Consider the following 22,427-nt stretch of genomic DNA (forward strand, 5'->3'; position numbering starts at 1 on the left):
AAACATCCGGCCTAACAGCTAACTAACAGTTAGTGTCTTAAACATAAGTTGTACCATCAGCAGAAGTGTGTGTTTGAGACAAGATCTGGTGCCTTTAGATAAAACCTGCCAGCGAACCACATCCTGCTATGTGTGGCTCTAACAGTCTCAAGATCAAACTCCCACATCCTCGTTACTGTTTCAGGCAAAACATCTGTTACATGCCGTCTATCCCTCCCCACTGGGCACAAACTGGTTGAATCAACGTTGTTTCAATGTAATTTGTCAGCGTATTGTGACATGGAATCTACATTGGATTTGAAAAAAGTCATCCTCATAAACTGTTGTTTTGAGGGTGAAATTACAACCACAGGATTATGTCATCACCAAATTTCAACATGGACAAACCTTTGTAAAATATGTTGAATTTGTATCTTTAAAACAATGTCAGATCTTCAACATAATATCCACTATCAGAAGAAAAAAACAATAGGCTAGGCAGCACCTCCTACTGGAGAACTTATCTACAGCTGCCCTTTGGTCTCCCATCCAGGGTCTTAACCACGCCCTGCTTAGCTATGTGATTCATCGCTGACTATTACCAATGTGCTATTGTGAGAACGATCGTTGAGTGTTCTCCACTTAGAAACTAAATAGATTCACTGTTGCAATCAAAGTATTTCCAAAGGCTAGGTTTAACAGAACAAATTAAATGTGACCATACTTTATCACTCATATATCATCAATGATGCTATTTAGGCCTATAGCATTTGCAAAGTCATCAACAGCTATTGTTGTTTACAATAGGCCTAGGGTTTCAAGCTTTGGTTTATTTCAAATGTAATGATATTTAGTGATATTGAATTGTGTTTGGTTGTCAGTGCAACCAAATGTTAACATTTGAAGGAGATTCTTGGCTTGGATTGTTCCATCTGTGCGACTGACTCAGTTTGACTTTAATTCCAGTTTGTCTGATATGTTGGATTCACGTCTCCATCTCAACCAAAAATCTAAGTTAATGTATAGGACAAAATCAAATCAAACTTTATTTAGTGCATTTAAAGTTTGATTTGATTTGATTTAGTCCTATTTTTTTATTGAGATGTTTGGTTGAGATAGAGACGTGAATATAACATAAATTATTAATTTGTAGACAAACTGGAATTAAAGTCAGAAGTCAGTGGCACAGATGGAACTATCCAGGAGTTGACAACCAAACACAATTCAATATCATTTTTGAAATACAATAAATTAACTTGTCGACAATGGCCACAATTGTTCCTGTACCCAAGAAAGCAAAGGTAACTGAACTAAACGGCTATCGCCCCGTAGCACTCACCTCTGTCATCATGAAGTGCTTTGAGAGATTAGTCAAGGATCATATCACGTCTACCTTACCTGCCACCCTAGACCCACTTCAATTTGTTTACCGCCCCAACAGATCCACAGACGATGCAATCGCCATCACTCTGCACACTACCCTATCCCATCTGGACAAGAGGAATACCTATGTAAGAATGCTGTTCATTGACTATAGCTCAGCATTCAACACCATAGTACCCTCCAAGCTCATCATTAAGCTCGAGGCCCTGGGTCTGAACCCTGCCCTGTGCAACTGGGTCCTGGACTTCCTGATGAGCCGCCCCCAGGTGGTGAATGTAGGAAACAACACCTCCACTTCGCTGACCCACAAGGGTGCGTGCTCAGCCCACTCCTGTACTCTCTGTTCACCCAACTCAGATGACACAAGAGTAGTAGGCTTGATTACCAACAATGACGAGACAGTCTACAGGGAGGAGGTGAGGGCTCTGGGGGTGTGGTGCCAGGAAAATAACCTCTCACTCAACGTCAACAAAACAAAGGAGATGATCTTGGACTTCAGGAAACAGCAGAGGGTGCACACCCCTATCCACATCGACGGGACTGCAGTGGAGAAGATGGAAAGCTTCAAGTTCCTTGGTGTACACATCACTGACAAACTGAAATGGACCACCCACACAGACAGTGTGGTGAAGAAGGCGCAACAGAGCCTCTTCAACCTCAGGAGGCTGAAGAAATTTGGCTTGGCACCTAAAACCCTCACAAACTTTTACAGATGCACAATTGAGAGCATCCTGTTGGGCTGTATCACCGCCTGGTACTGCAACTGCACTTCCCGCAACCGCAAGGCTCTCCAGAGGGTGGTGCAGTCTGCACAACGCATTACCGGGGGCAAACTACCCGTCCTCCAGGACACCTACAGCACCCGATGTCATAGGAAGGCCAAAAAGATCATAAAGGACATCAACCACCCGAGCCACTGCCTGTTCACCCCGCTATCATCCAGAAGGCGAGGTCAGTACAGGTGCATCAAAGCTGGGACCGAGAGACTGAAAAACAGCTTCTATCTCAAGGCCATCAGACTGTTAAACAGCCATCACTTGCACATTGGAGGTTGCTGCCTATAGACATAGACTAGAAATCACTGGCCACTTTAAGAAATGGAACACTAGCCACTTTAATAATGTTTACATATCTTGCATTACTCATCTCATATGTATATACTGTATTCTATACTATTCTACTGTATCTTAGTCCATGCTGCTCTGACATCGCTCGTCCATATATGTACAGTTGAAGTCGGAAGTTTACATACACTTAGGTTGGAATCATTAAATCTTGTTTTTCAACCACTCCACAAATGTCTTGTTAACAAACTATAGTTTTGGTAAGTCGGTTAGGACATCTACTTTGTGCATGACACAAATAATTTTTCCAACAATTGTTTACAGACAGATTATTTAACGTATAATTCACTGTGTCACAGCTCCAGTGGGTCAGAAGTTTACATACACTAAGTTGACTGTGCCTTTAAACAGCTTGGAAAATTCCAGAAAATTATGTCATGGCTTTAGAAGCTTCTGATAGGCTAATTGACATCATTTGAGTCAATTGGAGGTGTACCTGTGGATGTATTTCAAGGCCTACCTTCAAACTCAGTGCCTCTTTGCTTGACATCATGGGAAAATCAAAAGAAATCAGCCAAGACCTCAGAAAAAAAATGGTGGACCTCCACAAGTCTGGTTCATCCTTTGGAGCAATTTCCAAATGCCTGAAGCTACCACGTTCATCTGTACAAACAATAGTACGCAAGTATAAACACCATGGGTCCACACAGCCATCATACCGCTCAGGAAGGAGACGCATTCTGTCTCCTAGAGGTGAATGTACTTTGGTGCGAAAAGTACAAATAAATCCCAGAACAACAGCAAAGGACCTTGTGAAGATGCTGGAGGAAACAGGTACAAAAGTATCTATATCCACAGTAAAACAAGTCCTATATTGACATAACCTGAAAGGCCGCTCAGCAAGGAAGAAGCCACTGCTCCAAAACGCCATAAAAAAGCCAGACTACGGTTTGCAACTGCACATGGGGACAAAGATCGTACTTTTTGGAGAAATGTCCTCTTGTCTGATTAAACAAAAATAGAACTGTTTGGCCATAATGACCATTGTTATGTTTGGAGGAAAAAGGAGGTGCTAGCAAGCCGAAGAACACCATCCCAACCGTGAAGCACGGGGGTGGCAGCATCATGCTGTGGGGGTGCTTTGCTGCAGGAGGGACTGGTGCACTTCACAAAATAGATGGCATCATGAGGAAGGAAAATCATGTGGATATATTGAAGCAACATCTCAAGACATCAGTCAGGAAGTTAAAGCTTGGTCGCAAATGGGTCTTCCAAATGGAGAATGTCCCCAAGCATACTTCCAATGTTGTGGCAAAATGGCTTCAGGACAACAAAGTCAAGGTATTGGAGTGGCCATCACAAAGCCCTGACCTCAATCCTATAGAAAATGTGTGGGCAGAACTGAAAAAGTGTGTGCAAGCAAGGAGGCCTACAAACCTGACTCAGTTGCACCAGCTCTGTCAGGAGGAATGGGCCAAAATTCACCCAACTTATTGTGGGAAGCTTGTGGAAGGCTACCCGAAACGTTTGACACAAGTTAAACAATTTAAAGGCAATGCTACCAAATACTAATTGAGTGTATGTAAACTTCTGACCCACTGGGAATGTGATGAAAGAAATAAAAGCTGAAATGAATAATTCTCTCTACTATTATTCTGACATTTCACATTCTTAAAATAATGTATTGATCCTAACAGACCTAAGACAGGGAATTTTTACTAGGATTAAATGTCAGGAATTGTGAAAAACTGAGTTTAAATGTATTTGACTAAGGTGTATGTAAACCTTGAAAAAAAGTGAAATAATCTGTCTGTAAACAATTGTTGGAAAAATTACTTGTGTCATGCACAAAGTAGATGTCCTAACCGACTTGCCAAAATTTATAGTTTGTTAACAAGAAATTTGTGGAGTGGTTGAAAAACGAGTTTTAATGACTCCAACCTACAGTAAGTGTATGTAAACTTCCGACTTCAACTGTATGTTAATGTTTGTTGTCCATCTACAAGAAAAGTATCTGTAAAATGCAAAGACCTAGATTTTGAAATATTCAGGAAGCCATTTGGACCACACAAAATCTCATATTCAGCTGCTAAAACAACAACCTCACACACCCTAAAATATGAACACTGTGCCAGACTAAACAAACACCACAGCAGATGAAAACAGTAGCAGCCATAGCCATTTCCTTGTGTGAGAAACCTCTTATTCAGCCCTCATTAGCATCTCTAAATCCCAAAACAATCTGTGCTGTCATATTGGTGTTCATATTGGTGTGTCACAGATTGTTGTCACCATAGAATTAGGAATTAGAGTACTAATACACTAATACTAATTCTATAATTAGAATAGTAATTTAATAGGATGTCTATGGGTGTCACAGTATATTTTGTTGCACCAGTTATTCTGTTAAACCTCATAACCTCCATCGTCAGAATCGAAATCACAATACAACCTGTACTGTCATATTGGTGTCATGGACTAACTGGTGTAACAGTATATCCTGCTGCACTGGTCTCTCTGTTAAAACAGGAAGTTGCTGTCTTTACCTGCGTGTCTGTCCGTGCCACGGCGCTCCGGTAGTTGACTGGTGCTCCCAGACTGGAGGAAAAGGAACGGAAAACACATCAGGTTGGCTCGGTCTCTCTTTACTGCCTTTTAGCAACACACACATCTAAAACTAACACCCACCCACTGATTAGGGCACCCACTGATGGGAGCGGCCATTCGTATTGTCTTTGTATTGTCTTGTATTGTTGTTGTTTTCTTTTTTTTAAAGAAATATAAAATGAATAAAATTAAACTAACACACTCTTTCCACAGAAGGACATTTTAGTCAGTGATTCCTATACTGCGTCTTTTGAAGAGATCTTTGAGTCAGAGACCTTTATAAGTTAGTTATTTAAGAAATAATTTTTTTTTTTTTTTTTATGTCAGCCAACTGTAGATAAAGGGCTTTCATTTCTTGACCTGTTGCGGTCTAATAAATAGCAAATGTTTATTACTGGTTGATGTATCGTTGGTGTCATAGTTGCTTAGGTCAATGTAATATAATGGCTAAACCCCCCTGGAATGTGTGAGGGGAAATTCCCATTCACAGGGCTACACTGAGACTATTCCTGGGAACGTTTCCCTCATTCCCTGCTCCAACTCACTTGGAGAGTGTCCGTCGTCGGTATCACCATGATGAAGTTGTCGGGGAAAAAACCTCTGCGTCCATTCAGCTCTCCCTCCCACCAGCCCTCGTCCTCTGTTTCCTTCAGAAGAAGAGATTGTGCAAAGAGCAACTCAAAGAACTACACATAGTTCAAAAAACTGTCTGGGAGCTTAACAGAGGGTCAGGGGAAGCATGGTCATTGCCAACTGTGGACACTATTATTTGATCTTCAAAGTTATCATAAACCTCTCTTTTCCACTTATAATTTGGCAGTGATGGAAAAAGTACTCAATTGTCATACTTGAATAAAAGTAAATAGAAATTACTCAAGTAACCCAGTAAAATACTACTTGAGTAAAAGTCTAAAAGTATCTGGTTTTAAATATACTTAAGTACAGTGGTGGAAAAAGTAGTACATTGTCATATTTGAGTAAAAGTAAAAAGTAAAAGTAAATGCTAGACATCAAATTCCTTATTTTAAGCAAACCAGATGGCACGATTCTCTTGTTGTTGTTTTTACAGCTAGGGGCAAATTCCAACACTCAGACATAATTTACAAACAAAGTATTTGTGTTTAGTGAGTCTGCCAGATCAGAGGCATTAGGTATGAAAAGACATTATATTGATGGGTGCGTGAATTGGACCACATTGTTGTCCTACCTAAGCATTCGAAATGTAATGAGTACTTTTGGGTGTCAGGGAAAATGCATGGTAGTAAAAAGTACATATTTTCTTTAGGAATGTAGTGGAGTAAAAGTAAAAGTTGTCAAAAATATAAAGTAAAGTAAAGTACAGATATCCCAAAAAACTGCTTAAGTAGTACTTCAAAGTATTTTTACTTAATGTAGTTACTTTACACCACTGTAAGTTGGAATATAATTTATACCATCAGATTTTTGGATGGTTTCAATACTTATGTAATTGTGCATGCTGTGTTATCTAGTGTATTGTGGCACATATTTTCACGGAATTGCTCACAAGTCACATAACAGGTTTGTCTGGTTGAAGAGGAAAAAAAATATTCCAGTACAGAAATGCTATCTCATAGTGAGGGATGAAATTGTATAACCCGTTTTATTCTAGTCCAAAGATGGAGCAGAATATTCTTGATTTTGGCCCCAAAAGGCATAAAGTCATGAAGGTATACTGTATTGGGGAACATGGATGACAACATTAGGATAAAGACCCAAACCTTGGTGATGACTGTAACAATGTGTCCCTTTTTTAGATTCAACTCATCCTCAGTCAAGGCTGCGTAGTCGAACATGACTTGACAGCATTCTTTCACTGAGTAGACATAAAAGAGAGGGGAACGTTTTAAAGAGAACCTAGGCAATGCATGGCTGGAATTTTAGATTATGTTGTAACAGACGCTGACAGTAATTTATCACGATACCTCATCATAACTGACCAATCGACAAGGAAGAATATCAGTCCATACATTCTTATATTTTTATGAGAAGGGTGTGAACTGTGAAGCATTGAGATTAACCTGTGTGAACCATTGATCTCTTTCCACATTAAACTGTGGCATCAAGCCAGGGTTACTGTCAGAGTTTCTGTGGGCCCACACCCACATAGCCTGTTGGGTAAACTGCAGGAATTACTTACTGTCACATGCCAATGACGTGGCTGTCTGTTCTTTGTGGACATTCGCCTAAGTCGCAGTTTGGTCCAAAATTAGAACGCTTGTCACACGCAGAACAAAAAGGTCTCACTGTTGTTGTAGTACATCAGAACATAGTCTATATTCAGTGGAGACATTGCTTTGCAGTTTCATTCAATGTATCAAAAAGTCTCTCCCACAAGGATAATTAATTTGTTGAGGGGTACAAGGATGGACCTTATCTTATCCTTTAATTAAAAAAAACGTTTTTCCCCTTTTTCTCACCAATTGGTAGTTACAGTCTTGTCCCATCGCTGCAACTCCCATACGGAATCGGGAGAGGCGAAGGTCGAGAGCCATGCGTCCTCCGAAACACGACCTTGCCAAGCCGCACTGCTTCTTGACACACTGCTCGTTTAACCTGGAAGCCAGCCGCACCAATGTGTCAGAGGAAACACCATACAACTGGCAACCGTGTCAGCGTGCATGCACCCGGCCCGCCACAGGAGTCGCTAGAGCGCGGTGGGACAAGGACATCCCGGCCGGCCAAACCCTCCCCTAACCCGGACGACGCTGGGCCAATTGTCGCCTCATGCGTCTCCCAGTCGCGGCCAACTGCGACACAGCCCGGGATCGAACCTAGATCTGTAGTGACGCCTCAAGCACCACAGTACCTTAGACTGCTGCGCCACTCGGGAGGCCCTTATTGTACAATTTAAAATGTATTTCAAAATGCATTCCACTCATTTATACAACCTACATAAAGTAGGAATAAGAACTATAGAAACTTACAATTTTTTGTTTTGTTCCGCACACTCGTCCTCTGTAGCTTTGTCTTAACAAAAACACAAATGTTTTAAATTAATCAATGGCATATCACACATACTGTATGTTTTCAGGAGAAAATAATCCCATATTTATTGTATTTTGATTTATCTTGCATTCCATACCTCTTTACTGAACATTGTATCTGAGAGTTTGGGTCTGGTTTTGCTCTCGTTATGCTTGACATCTGAATAAAGATATATTGATTTTAGTACATTAAAGTCTACAAGTCCACTCTCAGAACATGTACAGTAACTCTGCTGTGCAAAAAAAAGGCCATGTGAAAAATGTGCCAATCCCACCTTTTGGAGAGACAAATATCTCTTTGGTGAAGTTTGACGGAAACGCTCCCACTTTACCACTTTTCATTCCCATCCACCACCCATCTTCAATCTGTCAGGTGTTAAAAGAGAGAAGTAAAAGATGGGTCAGATATATAAGAATAGCACAGTGTAACAGAGCATGTTTCACCAATCAACCACATGCATAGGAATTCTCAAAACAGGTTTGGTCAGCATAATGATATTTTAGTATCATATCTAGCTAGGCAAACAAGATAAATGATTTGTGGTTGTTCCCTCATGCTCATGAATTTGCCATTAGAGATATGATACAAAGAAAGTAAATATGATATGACACTCCAATTATGAAGTAAAAACATAAACATATCCTTCTAAATAGAGCAGCTAATGTTCTATCCAACAACCTACAACTAATTTACACTGATACTCTATAGCAGTGGTCTCAAACTAATTTGGGTCTAGGGCTGCGTTAAATTGTCTCGTGGGATATTTGTTTGAGAATCCTTCTCTAGTATGTTTGCAAGTGTTTTCCATCTATTGATAATCTAGAGTGTCAGTAATGATAAAAGCAGCACTTTACCTCTCTGAGGATCTCAATGGTCTCCCCGACAACCAGCTCCAGCTCGTCCTCATTCAAGGGACTGTAGGCAAAGGCCACCTCACACTTCCTTGTATGTTTAATCATCCTTGCTGCATGAACAAAGCATTGTACCAGCCACATAATTAGTCAAAACTGCTCTTATTATTGTAAAATAATAGTTAAAACTAATGATGAATAGAAATTCAGTAGAGAAATTCAGAGCATGAGTAGAAGAATTCAAGCTTCTTCGTGTTGTAACTAATTGAACCCCTGAAAGGGACTGTGCTATAACAGGACTGTGTGGTTTTTATCTGTTCCTTGTACATTATAATTAAGCTTGGTGCTAGTTGGCGAGGCTGTATATCAACACAAGGCCTTTAATTACATGACTAAAATGTAAATGTAATGTTTCAGCCTGTCTTGCTGACAAGTGACGGACTGGCTACAACAAAACGGACGCTGTGGTCTGGCTAATCATCCTGAGCTAGGCCCATCTCCCGGCTATCTACCTCTCTGTCAACCGGACGGGACCACCTAGTGTTGACACGAAGCCCCGCCGATCCTACACGACTGGTCTGCCGACGAAATCGTCTGATGTGGTTACGACGTTAACCACGAAGATTCCATCCATCTGCTAGCCCTGGCCCGCTAGCACACGCTATCCGTGGCCTCTTACTCACAAGTGCTTCACCACCGGACCTTATGATAACTCAGCTATACAGCTGATATCTGCTGGACTGTTCCTTTTTACGGTACTACATCCTGTTTATGTTTAGCCTCAGCCCAAACATGGTTAGTTTATTGTTGTTTCGGTTATTTCTAATTGTACTATATCACTGTAGACCCCCAGCCTAGCTAAACCTGCCTTAGATAGCTCCTTTGTCCCTCCCCCATACACTCAGAGACCGACTCAATTGATGCCTCTAGAGATACTATATCTTTCATTGTTACCCAACGCTTAGGTTTACCTCCACTTTACTCATATCCTTCCATATCCTTGTCTGTACATAATGCCCTGAATCTTTTCTATAACACCCGGAAATCTGCCCCCTTTATTCTATGTACCCAACGCACTAGAAGACCAGTTCTTAAAGCCTTTAGCCGTATCCTTATTCTAGTCCTCCTCTGTTCCTCTGGTGATGTAGAGGCTAACCCAGGCCCTGCAGCCCTCAGTATCACTCCTACCCCCAGGCGCTATCATTTGATGACTTCTGTAATCGCAAAAGTCTTGGTTTCTTGCACATAAATATCAGAAGTCTACTTCCTAAGTTTGAGTTATTCACTGCGTTAGCACACTCTGCCAACCCTGATGTTCTAGCAGTGTCTGAATCCTGGCTCAGGAAGGCCACCAAAAATTCTGAAATTTCCATCCCCAACTATAACATTTTCCGTCTAGACAGAACTGCCAAAGGGGGTGGAGTTGCAATCTACTGTAGAGATAGCCTGCAGAGCTCCATCATACTATCCAGGTCTGTGCCCAAACAGTTTGAGCTTCTACTTCTAAAAATCCACCTTTCCAGAAATAAGTCTCTCACTGTTGCCGCTTGCTACAGACCCCCCTCAGCCCCCAGCTGTGCCCTGGACACCACATGTGAATTGATTGCCCCCCATTTATCCTCAGAGTTTGTACTGCTTGGTGACCTAAATTGGGATATGCTTAATACCCCAGCCATCCTACAATCCAAGCTAGATGCCCTCAACCTCACGCAAATTATCAACGAACCTACCAGGTACAACCCTAAATCCGTAAACATGGGTACCCTCATAGATATCATCCTGACTAACATACCCTCTAAATACACCTCAGCTGTCTTCAACCAGGATCTCAGCGATCACTGCCTTATTGCCTGCGTCCGTAACGGGTCCGCGGTCAAACGACCACCCCTCATCACTGTCAAACGCTCCCTAAAACACTTTAGCGAGGAGGCCTTCCTAATTGACCTGGCCCAGATATCCTGGATGGATATAGATCTCATTCCGTCAGTAGAGGATGCCTGGTTGTTCCTTAAAAGTAATTTCCTCTCAATCTTAAATAAACATGCCCCATTCAAAAATACAGAACTAAGAACCGATATAGCCCCTGGTTCTCCTCAGACTTGACTGCCCTTGACCAGCACAAAAACATCCTGTGGCGTACAGCATTAGCATCAAATAGCCCCCGCGATATGCAACTTTTCAGGGAAGTTAGGAACCAATATACACAAGCAGTCAGGAAAGCAAAGGCTAACTTTTTCAAACAGAAATTTGCATCCTGTAGCACTAACTCCAAAAAGTTTTGGGACACTGTAAAGTCCATGGAGAATAAGAACACTTCCTCCCAGCTGCCCACTGCACTGAGGCTAGGAAACACTATCACCACCGATAAATCTACAATAATCGAGAATTTCAACAAGCATTTTGCTACAGCTGGCCATGCTTTCCATCTGGCTACCACTAACCCGGCCACCAACTCTGCACCCTCTGCTGCAACTTGCCCATGCCCCCCGCTTCTCCTTCACACAAATTCAGACAGCTGATGTTTTGAAAGCGCTGCAAAATCTGGACCCCTACAAATCAGCTGGGCTAGACAATCTGGACCCTTTCTTTCTAAAACTAGCCGCCGAAATTGTCGCAACCCCTATTACTAGTCTGTTCAACCTCTCTTTCATAACATCTGAGATCCCCAGAGATTGGAATGCTGCCGCGGTCATCCCCCTCTTCAAAGGGGGTGACACTCTAGATCCAAACTGCTACAGACCTATATCCATCCTGCCCTGCCTTTCGAAAGTATTCGAAAGCCAAGTTAACAAACAGATCATCGACCATTTCGAATACCACCGTACCTTCTCCGCTATGCAATCCGGTTTCCGAGCTGGTCACGGGTGCACTTCAGCCACGCTCAAGGTCCTAAACGATATTATAACCGCGATTGATAATAGACAGTACTGTGCAGCCGTCTTCATCGACCTGGCCAAGGCTTTCGACTCTGTCAACCACCGCATTCTTATTGGCAGACTAAATAGCCTTGGTTTCTCAAATGACTGCCTCGCCTGGTTCACCAACTACTTCTCAGATAGAGTTCAGTGTGTCAAATCGGAGGGCCTGTTGTCTGGACCTATGGCAGTCTCTATGGGGGTGCCACAGGGTTCAATTCTTGGGCCGACACTTTTCTCTGTGTATATCAATGATGTCGCTCTTGCTGCTGGTGACTCTCAGATCCACCTCTACGCAGACGACACCATTTTGTATACATCTGGCCCTTCATTGGACACTGTGTTAACAAACCTCCAAACGAGCTTCAATGCCATACAACAATCCTTCAGTAGCCTTCAACTGCTCTTAAACACTAGTAAAACTAAATGCATGCTTTTCAATCGAACGCTGCTAGCACCCGCCCACCCGACTAGAATCACCACTCTCGACGGGTCTGACCTAGAGTATGTGGACAACTACAAATATCTAGGTGTCTGCTTAGACTGTAAACTCAACTTCCAGACTCACATAAAGAATCTCCAATCCAAAGTTAAATCTAGAATCGGCTTCCTATTTCGCAACAAAGCCTCCTTCACTCATGCTGCCAAACATGCCCTCGTAAAACTGACTATCCTACCGATCCTTGACTTCGGCGATGTCATTTACAAAATAGCCTCCAACACTCTACTCAGCAAATTGGATGTAGTCTATCACAGTGCCATCCGTTTTGTCTCCAAAGCCCCATACACTACCCACCACTGTGACCTGTACGCTCTTGTTGGCTGGTCCTCACTACATGTTCGTCGTCAAACCCACTGGCTCCAGGCCATCTATAAATCACTGCTAGGCAAATCCCCGCCTTATCTTAGCTCATTGGTCACCATAGCAGCACCCACCCGTAGTCTGCGCTCCAGCAGGTATATCTCACTGGTCATTCCCAAAGCCAACACCTCCTTTGGCCGCCATTCCTTCCAGTTCTCTGCTGCCAATGACTGGAACGAATTGCAAAAATCTCTGAAGCTGGAGACTCTTATCTCCCTCAATAACTTTAAGCATCAGTTGTCAGAGCACCTTACCGATCACTGCACCTGTACACAGCCCATCTGAAATTAGCCCACCCAACTACCTCATCCCTATATTGTTATTTATTTTGCTCTTTTGCACCCCAGTATCTCTATTTGCACATAATCTCTTGCACATCTAGCATTCCAGTGTTAATACTATTGTAATTATTCTGCACTATAGCCTATTTATTGCCTTACCTCCATAACTTGCTACATTTGCACACACTGTATATATATTTTCTGTTGTATTTCTGACTTTATGTTTTTTTTTACCCCATATGTAACTCTGTGTTGTTTTTATTGCACTACTTTGCTTTATCTTGGCCAGGTCGCAGTTGTAAATGAGAACCTGTTCTCAACTGGCTTACCTGGTTAAATAAAGGTGAAAAAAAAAAAAAAAAGTGTGTGTATCTCGATGAGCACAAACCCAAACACTTCCATATTTTAGTACAAAACAGGTTTCACGTTTGACAGACTGGGAAACATATCTGGATACAGTTTTTGTTACGGTTCAAGTTATGGGCAACACAACAGGCAGAGTGTTATGGTAGTGGAGGTTTAAAGACATTGGAGAATGACACATACATTTCCGTAGGCTTCTTGGTTCCCGCTTGCTGTCACCTATCAAATACACTGGCACCTCCTGTGTGGGAAATAAAAGATACAAACACATACAAGGAAAAAGCTAATGAGTCAAGTATTATACAATGGATTACACATGAAACATGCACAAACAATAGGCTGATCAGAGTTGGGGTCAAATCAATTTAAAATCAAGTAAACTGAAATAATGGAATTTCAGTTCCTTGACAGAATATAATTTAATTGGACTTCCTTCGTTGACTGAATTGAGATGGTATTAATCCTTATCCATGGACTGAAGGCATGAAGGCAAACTCTTGATGGACATATTGTACCTTGACAAAGTTAGCGGGGAAGATGCCCCTCTTGCCCCTCAGTTCCCCCTCCAGCCAGCCCTCCTCGCTGGCCTTGGTGACGCTCTTCACCACGTCTCCCACCTGCACCGTCATCTCATCTCCCATCATGCCCTCAAAGTCTATCAGCACCAGCACCTCTGAGACACGCAAATGAGGGAGGAGGGTGAAGATGGTGTTGCAAGTTTGATTCTCTATTCAAATAGATCTAACAATATTGCTTGAGGAACTGCAGTTATTTCGAGTAAATTAACAAAGATTGTGGCCCAACATCCAGAAGGTTAACACCATAGTCTGGTACCTCAAAGACATGGGGAGGGGAAGAGAGATAACGTGGACCCTTTTCACACTATTGTGATGATCCAAACTGTACTGTGCTGGCATGGATATTGTTTTTCACATTGTTCTCTCTAGCATGGTTTTGGCAACTATGGTGGGTATATAACCAGCTTGTTTGACTCAGCTTGGCTGCATAGTGTGAGAAGGCTAATGGTATTGCAAGTTTGGCTTTCTTTTTTCTAAAATATCTAAAGATATTGACTGAGTAACTGCAGTTATTTGGACTCATTAGACAGGTAATGTGCCCCAACATCTAGAAAGGCAATGCTTGTTTCAACAGGCTATATGGTATGTATCATGCAAGGCTGGAGGAGAGTAGTATAGTTGCAATGGGCAACAATGTGACATCAAGATTATTGTGTTTGGAACATACAGTAAATCATAGGCAAATAAAGCTATTGTTATGTTGTTTAAAGATTTCAGCTTTACTTTTTCTGAATAAACACCAAGGCCTTCGTAAACCAAACCAGTCTCCTGTAGCATATTTGTGTTTGAAAAACACGTATGTAAACCAAGGTTACAGTACAGTACTGGGGCAGCAAAATGGATTCCAAAAATTACAGTTTGGAATTTGCCCTGGCATAGTGAAAAGGTTTCTGTTCAAGTAGTTTTTAGGCAAGGAATATAAATTAAAAAATGATGTACCGCACACACCCATAGCCTACAACCTGCAAGTAAGAAAATAATGAAAAATGTACCTTATCAACTGCTAGTACTAGTGCTAACCTGCTTACCTGGCTTTAGGCATGTATGTCAATGTTAGCTATGAAGAATCCCTTCAACACCAAATACTCTGCAAAAGTATAGTGGAGACCCAGAGACCTACTACCCCTTTGCTCTCTGAATAAAAAAGAAGCAAGATCATTATCTCTGTTGTCTGTTTTCTGACAAAGAGGGTGTATAAACTACAAACATGAACAGGCCTATATATCTGGTATACCAAAATCACCTCCAATCCCAACTATTATTTGGGATTACATTTACATTTTAGTCATTTCGCAGACGCTCTTATCCAGAGCGACTTACAGGAGCAATTAGGGTTAAGTGCCTTGCTTAAGGGCACATCGACAGATTTTTCACCTAGTCGGCTTGGGGATTAGAACCAGCAACCTTTCGGTTACTGGCACAACGCTCTTACCCACTAAGCTACCTGCCGCCCCAAAATGACAAATTACAAAATGACCATGTTTTCTACACTATAGTTCTTGTCAATTTCCCTGAATATAACTGATTCAATGACAGACATTGTAAACATTCCCCAAACCCTTGTAGACACTGCTGAATAGACAACACAGTTACAATGCACTTACCCATGACTTTTTAGAAAGCTTTACTCTCTCTTCTAGTCTTTAAGGTAATTCCTCTCCAGAGGACAGACAGATACCTCATGCTACAGAAGGAGAACTGAAAGAAAGTGAGTATTGCCCAAGAAGCAAAGCTATATATGGCTAGCCAGGGCCCTCCTTCCCTCTAGTCAAACATTAACATCTACTTCGGCTAGTCATGACAGGAGGACGAGTCATATAGAGCAAGCGAGAGAGTAAGAGAAGGAGAGAGAGAGAACAGGTGGGACAGGTTTCTAATTGAAAAAGAGAGACGATAGGCAAGGGTGAAAAAGTACATGACCACATATTTTCAGCTGTAAAGTAACTGTCACACATTGTATGGGAAAGAAACAATGTGACGTAATTGTGTGTGTGTGTGTATGTGTGTGTGTGTGTACCCCCTCCAGGCAGTCTCCAAGACACATTTTCAATACCTTGAGAGAGTAATGTGATGTATTTATTCTTTGCTGCAGCAATGTCCTTTTCATGAACGCCATTGCAGAGTTGTTCAGGTTTAGTCAAGTATACTCGTTAAATCTCCAATGTAAGCTATTCTATGAATGGACAGCTATCATTATGTGAAAATTCTCACTCTCTATTGCTAATAGTGTTTTACTTAATTGAATGGTTTCCTGTTAAACATGTTTACAAATGTAGGATCTTAATTTGACCTATATTGTCACAGCAAGAATCATGCAGCAACAGGATTTAAATATTTAGTCCATAATGTTGATTGAGTGGTGGTTGATTGAGTGGTGGTCTGGCCTAAAGTAGGCTACATGAACGTGCAATACTGTTAAAGAAGTCCTACAGCGATTTTTGAACTTTTACTGTTGAAGAGCGATATCCCAAGCATAAATACAGTCAAATACACAGACTAAAGAGTAAAAAAAAAAATGTTTACACAACTGCCAACTTCAAGGAGTAGGGCATTCAAGGAGTTGGTTTGATGGGAATCTGTGATGTCATCAGCCTCCCCTTTGCCTGAGGAACAATAGAGGAGCAATAGAGAACAAAAGAGGAAAGGGCCACCCCCTCCACTTGTGCTATGTCATGACATACCTGGACCACCTATTGAGATTTACATTTACATTTCAGTCATTTTAGCAGACGCTCTTATCCAGAGCGACTTACAGTTAGTGAGTGCATAATTTTTTCTTTTTTCATACTGGCCCCCCCGTGGGAAACGAACCCACAACCCTGGCGTTGCAAGCGCCATGCTCTACCAACTGAGCTACACGGGGTCGAGATGTGACTTTTGTTAAATAAATCAGGTGTTAAATGTAAATGTAAATGTTAAATGACGTGAAAAGGAAACTGGAGTGCCAACCATGTGTTAGAGTGGGGTTTCAGTGAATTTATGTAAATCATGAAGCTCATCTGCATTTCCTGCAGTGCAGGAAAATTCTCAGCAACAAAAGAGCGATCAAATTAAGATCCTACATCTGTAAATCAAAGCTTTCACCAGTTCTCTTCCCTATACACAGAATACAGTACTGAAAGTCAGTATAACGATTTACAAATGTCTGCTCTTTTGTGTCTAGTGCATGTACTGTATGGCCTATGCTGACCTTTCCAGTCCAGTATAGACAGGTGTCAATAATGTAAACGTTAGATTTTCAACTCCTTATTGAATAAAGATACATAAAATAAGCAACACAGAAGTAAATTTAACAGATGTTAAATTAACCAGAAGTTCTTTTTAATTTACATCTGAAAAACATTGGCTACAGGAACCATTAAAAAAAGTAATTGCCCCCAACCACATAAAATGTAACATGAGTGTCAACCACAACATATATCATGTACATTATAGAGCAGTGCAACCCACAGCAAGACATACATATCCAAATAGTGCAACAGCCTACTTTTTCTTACAAATTTTTTTACAAACTATATTTTCTTGAACAGCACAAATAATTTCAGATCAAATTCAAATACCTTAGAACTTATTTTATTTTATATTCAACCAAAGTTGACTGTGTTGCACCCCACACATACTACTCAGCAATCAAAACTTAAAAAAGACGTTACACAAGGGGGGAAGTCCCCATTCAATTAAGAAAACCTATCGCATCAAAGCATGAGTGTGTCCCATGAGCTAATCAATGCCATGATATAATCAATCACCATTCTTTCTTAACATACAAAGGAAGCATTAGTTGCTACAAATAATTACAAATTGTGTCGCCTAATCAAAAGTTAAATGAATGACTTTGCAAAGGTATATTCTGAGGCACAGACTTCCAATGGTGAGTAGTACACACACCCAACCCAAGACCAAGTTAACAGTTCTGAAAAGTACAAGATAAAAAAATCCAATATAGGATTCTCAACAAACTAGACAAGATAACAAACATCCAGGTAGCCCATTGTGACTTTGCAGACAGGGTATGCCATTTTAGTTAACAGTCTCTGTTTGCCCTTCTGGGGGACTGTGAGCATCTTGTGTCACTCCACAGTGCATGTCTGTAGAATATAACCTTTGACCCTTTATGATTTGGTCCCATTGTCAGAGGGGTCATTTGCAGGATGCTGGACTAGCAGTTGAATCAACTACGTAGGTTACGTAGTTGAATCCTAAAACTTGCTAAAGTCAACAGTATACTGCATTTTCTCCGGTTGATGGCTAAACTAGTCTAAAAATATATCTCCAGTATAATAGTGTACGATTTATCACTACGGTATAATAAATATAAAAATGTTTCTCTTCTAGTATAGTATTAATCTGTTTGGCCTCAAAAGTCATTTAATTAGATAAATATGTGTCTGACATATTTTAACAAGTCTAAGGCACAAAAATATCCTCCTGTCATGCTCTGCAAAAAGGTGTGACTTTCTTGCATCAGACTTTCTCGCAAAAACAAAAAAAAGAAGAAGTGATATGCAATGTTGCAGCAGCCCTGTACTAAGAGGCATAACACCCCACAATGCACTGTTCATAGTGCTGACCTATCAAGCGCAGAGGTTGGTTACGTATATTTCCTATTCCAACACAGCAGTTCACTGTCTAACAGTGTTTCTACAATAAGCAGATAAAACACAAGTTAGCTATACCCTGACAAAAGTATAACATAATGTTGCGTAAAGTATTGTGTCAAAGAGAGTCCCCAGAAATAAAACCATACAGCGTTCTCCATTTAATAGCACTGATTGATTCCTAATGTGTGTATTTGTGCACTGGCAAAACTCTCCCATGTCCAGCCATTGTGATGGATAAAGGCTGAGAGCAGGGTATTTTCTTATTGGACAAGTCCAGGTAGTTTCTTATTGGACAGTGTCTTCAGACTTCTCCTGGTCTTTGTGGTCCTGCTCTGTATCCTCCTCCTGGGGCTCGCCCTCCTCCTCCCCCCCGTTGACCTGAAACTTGTCATGTGTCCACTTTGGGCTGCTGCTGTTGTTGTTGTTGTTGTTGGGTGGGCCAACGGTGGCCTTCCGGATAATGAAACGGCCCCTGCTGCCACGCAGGAAGTTTCCCCGTCCTCCACGTCCTCGGTTGTCCACCCACTTCCTCTCGCCCTCCCTGTCATCATGCTGAAGGAGAAAGGGAAAGACAGGAAAAGAGAGAAAGAGTTCATATCTTGAAGTGAGCAAGTTCACTTGGTAGCATGTTCAAAGGAGTTGTGAATTTGGTGAATTCACCGATTTGATTTGAGGAATAAATTAATTTGAGGATGGAATATTATATATAGGCAAGAGGAAACAAAGATATAATTTATAATGGCATGGGTACAAACCTACCAAGTAGTATTTTCGGCTCTTGGGTGTGTACTCTGGGTCCCAGTCCTCATTCTTGGGGTGAACTGGTATGTCCATGTTAGGGGGATTACCATTGGTGGTATTGTTTCCCTGGTAATTTCCCCTGTTCCAGCCCCTTCCTCTTATTCTAAATTGCTGCAATATGAGTCAGACACAGAGAACCCAGATCATAAAGACAAGAAGACAATTGCAGAAATGTAAATAACTACCCATGAGTTTGATTTCCGGTAAAAAACTTTCCAAGTGCAAAGCCAAAGAAGAAGACAAACGTGCCATCATTTGACATATTTTTATATTTTAAATGTTTTGTTTCAGGTTAGTTGTGGTTGTACTTTGTCTTGTTATCTTGATGATTCTATTCTTTATCAAACCCTTTACTTTCCAAAATTAATATGAGTGCACGTCCATGAGTAGACTTACAAAACCTCCGCGTCCTCGTCCCCTCTCCATGGGGCCACCATAGTCCCCCCGAGGCCCCAGCCTGGCCTTGTTAAAGCCTTCGTGGGGGTAGTCTCCTCCCCTGTGAGATTCGGCAGATGAAGAGGAAGAGGAGGAGCGAGAGCGAGATCGCTTCTTCTTGTTTTTCCTGGAGGAAGAGGTTGAGGGACCAAAACCCCTTTAAAAGTCAGTTTATTGTTATTGACATTTGGCTCCATTGCTTGTCTTGTAAGACCCTGGCTAGTTGTAGATATGTTCATGACTTGTAAAGTAAATGTAGTAAATGGAATTTAGTAAAGTCATTGTGATGCTTGTGATAGAGCAGTGGTTCTCAAACCTCTCCTCAGAGACCCTCAGACCTTTCACAATTTTTTTGTAGCTCTGAACTAGCTCACCTGATTCACCTAGTCAAAGGCTTGATGATCAGATGACAAGGTGTACTAGCTATTTTTTATTTTTATTTTTATTTTTTTTCACCTTTATTTAACCAGGTAAGCCAGTTGAGAACAGGTTCTCATTTACAACTGCGACCTGGCCAAGATAAAGCTATGGAATACATCAAATACATGGAATGGCTGGGGGCCCTGAGGAGAGGTTTGAGAACCACTGCTATAGAGTGTCAGTTGGTTGAACATACTTGGACTTCTTGTGGTGCTTGGAGGATTTCTCAGCGGACCTCTCCCTGCTAGCTTCTGGGGAGTCTCCTGAATCTCTCCCCCCATCCTGTTTATAATCTCTCTCCCGGGTGGAATATTTTTTACGGCGCTCAATATCCAGACGAAGGTCCATTGAGTCACCCTTAATGTTTTTACCTTCGTCCTGTACAGGTAAAAAGAAAAAGAACACAAGGACATGGACATGCTATGGGTTAGCATGGAGAGGTGCTGTCAGTCTGCAGTCAGTCTTGTTTGTACACTACATGTAAGGGGCCGGGAGAACTGTTACAAGACCATAAATAACCGACAAACTCTGGGAACTGCCAGTTTAACGGCTGCTGTGTTACATTTGACCGGCATAAGTGAAAACAGACCATTCTGGAACTACACTGAACAAAATATAAAACGCAAAGTGTTGGTCCCATGTTTCATGAGCTGAAATAAAATATCCCAGAAATCTTGCATACGCACAAAACACTTATTTCTCAAAAATGTTGTGCACACATTTGTTTACATTCATGTTAGTGAGCATTTCTCCTTTGCCAAGATAATCCATCTACCTGACAGGTGTGGCATATCAAGAAGCTGATTAAACAGCATGATAATTACACAAGTGCACCTTGTGCTGGGGACAATAAAAGGCCATTCTAAAACGTGCAGTTTTGTCACACAACACAATCCCACAGATGACTCAAGTTTTGAGGGAGCGTGCAATTGGCAGGCTGACTGCAGGAATGTCCAGCAGAGCTATTGCCAGATAATTTAAGGTTAATTTCTCTACCATGTATGTTTTAGAGAATTTGGCAGTACATCCAACCAGCCTCACAATCGCAGACCACGTGTAACCACACCAGCGCAGGATTTCCACATCCGGCTTCTTCACCTGCGGGATCGTCTGAGACAGCTGATGAAACTATGGGTTTGCACAACCAAATAATTTCTGCACAAACTGTCAGAAACCATCTCAGGTATGCTTATCTGCGTGCTCGTCGTCCTCACCAGGGTCATGACCTGACTGTAGTTCGGCGTCGTAAACAGACTTCAGTGGGCAAATGCTCACCTTCGATGGCCACTGGCACGCTGGAGAATTGTGCTCTTCACAGATGAATCCCGGGTTTCAACTGTACCGGACAGATGGCAGAAGGCATGTATGGCATCATGTGGACGAGTGGTTTGCTGATGTCAACATTGTGAACAAAGTGCCCCATGGTGTCGGTGGGGTTATGGTATGGATACCGTAACGAGATCCTGAGGCCCATTGTTGTGCCAGTCATCCGCCGCCATCACCTCATGTTTCAGCATGATAATGCACTGCCCCATGTCGCAAGCATCTGTACACAATTCCTGGAAGCTGAAAATGTCCCAGTTCTTCACTGGCCTGCATACTCACCAGACAAGTCACCCATTGAGCATGTTTGGGATGCTCTGGATCAACGTGTACGACAGCATGTTCCAGTTCCCGCCAATATCCAGCAACTTCGCGGAGTTGGACAACATTCCACCGGCCACAATCAACAGCCTGATCAACTCTATGCGAAGAAGATGTGTCGCGCTGCATGAGGAAAATGGTGGTCACACCAGATACTGACTGGTTTCCTGATCCACGTCCCTACAGTGCCTTGCAAAAGTATTCATCCCCCTTGCCGTTTTTCCTATTTTGTTGCATTACAATCTGTAATTTAAATGGATTTTTTATTTGGATTTCATGTAATGGACATACACAAAATAGTCAAAACTGGTGAAGTGAAATGAAAAAAATTACTTGTTTCAAAACATTATTTTAAAAAAATAACGGAAATGTGGTGTGTGCATATGTATTCACCCCCTTTGCTATGAAATCCATTAATAAGATCTGTGTAACCAATTACCTTCAGAAGTCACATAATTAGTTAAATAAAGTCCACCTGTGTGCAATCTAAGTGTCACATGATCTGTCACATGATCACCTGTTCTGAAAGGTCCCAGAGTCTGCAACACCACTATGCAAGGGGCACCACCAAGCAAGCGGAACCATGAAGACCAAGGAGCTCTCCAAACAGGTCAGGGACAAAGTTGTGGAGAAAAAA

General features: G+C 41.7%; 2 protein-coding genes across 8 annotated transcripts in view; both read right to left on the reverse strand.

Annotated features, from left to right (window-relative positions):
• Positions 1-15,593, reverse strand: part of LOC121555806 (CD2-associated protein) — a 30,588-nt gene extending 14,995 nt beyond the window's left edge. For all 3 annotated transcript variants that reach the window (XM_041869657.1, XM_041869656.1, XM_041869655.1), the window contains exons 1-10: positions 15,494-15,593; positions 13,827-13,984; positions 13,495-13,552; positions 8,894-9,003; positions 8,314-8,404; positions 8,137-8,198; positions 7,979-8,021; positions 6,773-6,867; positions 5,579-5,680; positions 4,973-5,024 (exon numbers count right to left, since the gene is read on the reverse strand). In XM_041869657.1, coding sequence (XP_041725591.1) covers positions 4,973-5,024; positions 5,579-5,680; positions 6,773-6,867; positions 7,979-8,021; positions 8,137-8,198; positions 8,314-8,404; positions 8,894-9,003; positions 13,495-13,552; positions 13,827-13,984; positions 15,494-15,497 — 775 coding nt within the window. In that variant the 5' untranslated portion in view covers positions 15,498-15,593. The remainder of the gene's footprint in view (positions 1-4,972; positions 5,025-5,578; positions 5,681-6,772; positions 6,868-7,978; positions 8,022-8,136; positions 8,199-8,313; positions 8,405-8,893; positions 9,004-13,494; positions 13,553-13,826; positions 13,985-15,493) is intronic.
• A 1,595-nt stretch (positions 15,594-17,188) lies between these two features.
• Positions 17,189-22,427, reverse strand: part of LOC121555810 (thyroid hormone receptor-associated protein 3-like) — a 29,718-nt gene continuing 24,479 nt past the window's right edge. For 2 of the 5 annotated variants that reach the window (XM_041869662.2, XM_041869661.2), the window contains 4 exons: positions 20,343-20,524; positions 19,688-19,883; positions 19,250-19,402; positions 17,189-19,042 (listed from right to left, as the gene is read on the reverse strand). In XM_041869662.2, the coding sequence (XP_041725596.1) occupies positions 18,776-19,042; positions 19,250-19,402; positions 19,688-19,883; positions 20,343-20,524 (798 nt within the window). In that variant the 3' untranslated portion in view covers positions 17,189-18,775. Of the gene's footprint in view, positions 19,043-19,245; positions 19,403-19,687; positions 19,884-20,342; positions 20,525-22,427 lie in introns of all 5 variants that reach the window. The other 3 variants (XM_041869665.2, XM_041869663.2, XM_041869664.2) reach the window with 2 other exon arrangements.

This window comes from Coregonus clupeaformis, unplaced genomic scaffold (assembly GCF_020615455.1).
Source record: "Coregonus clupeaformis isolate EN_2021a unplaced genomic scaffold, ASM2061545v1 scaf0152, whole genome shotgun sequence".
Lineage (NCBI taxonomy): Eukaryota > Metazoa > Chordata > Actinopteri > Salmoniformes > Salmonidae > Coregonus > Coregonus clupeaformis.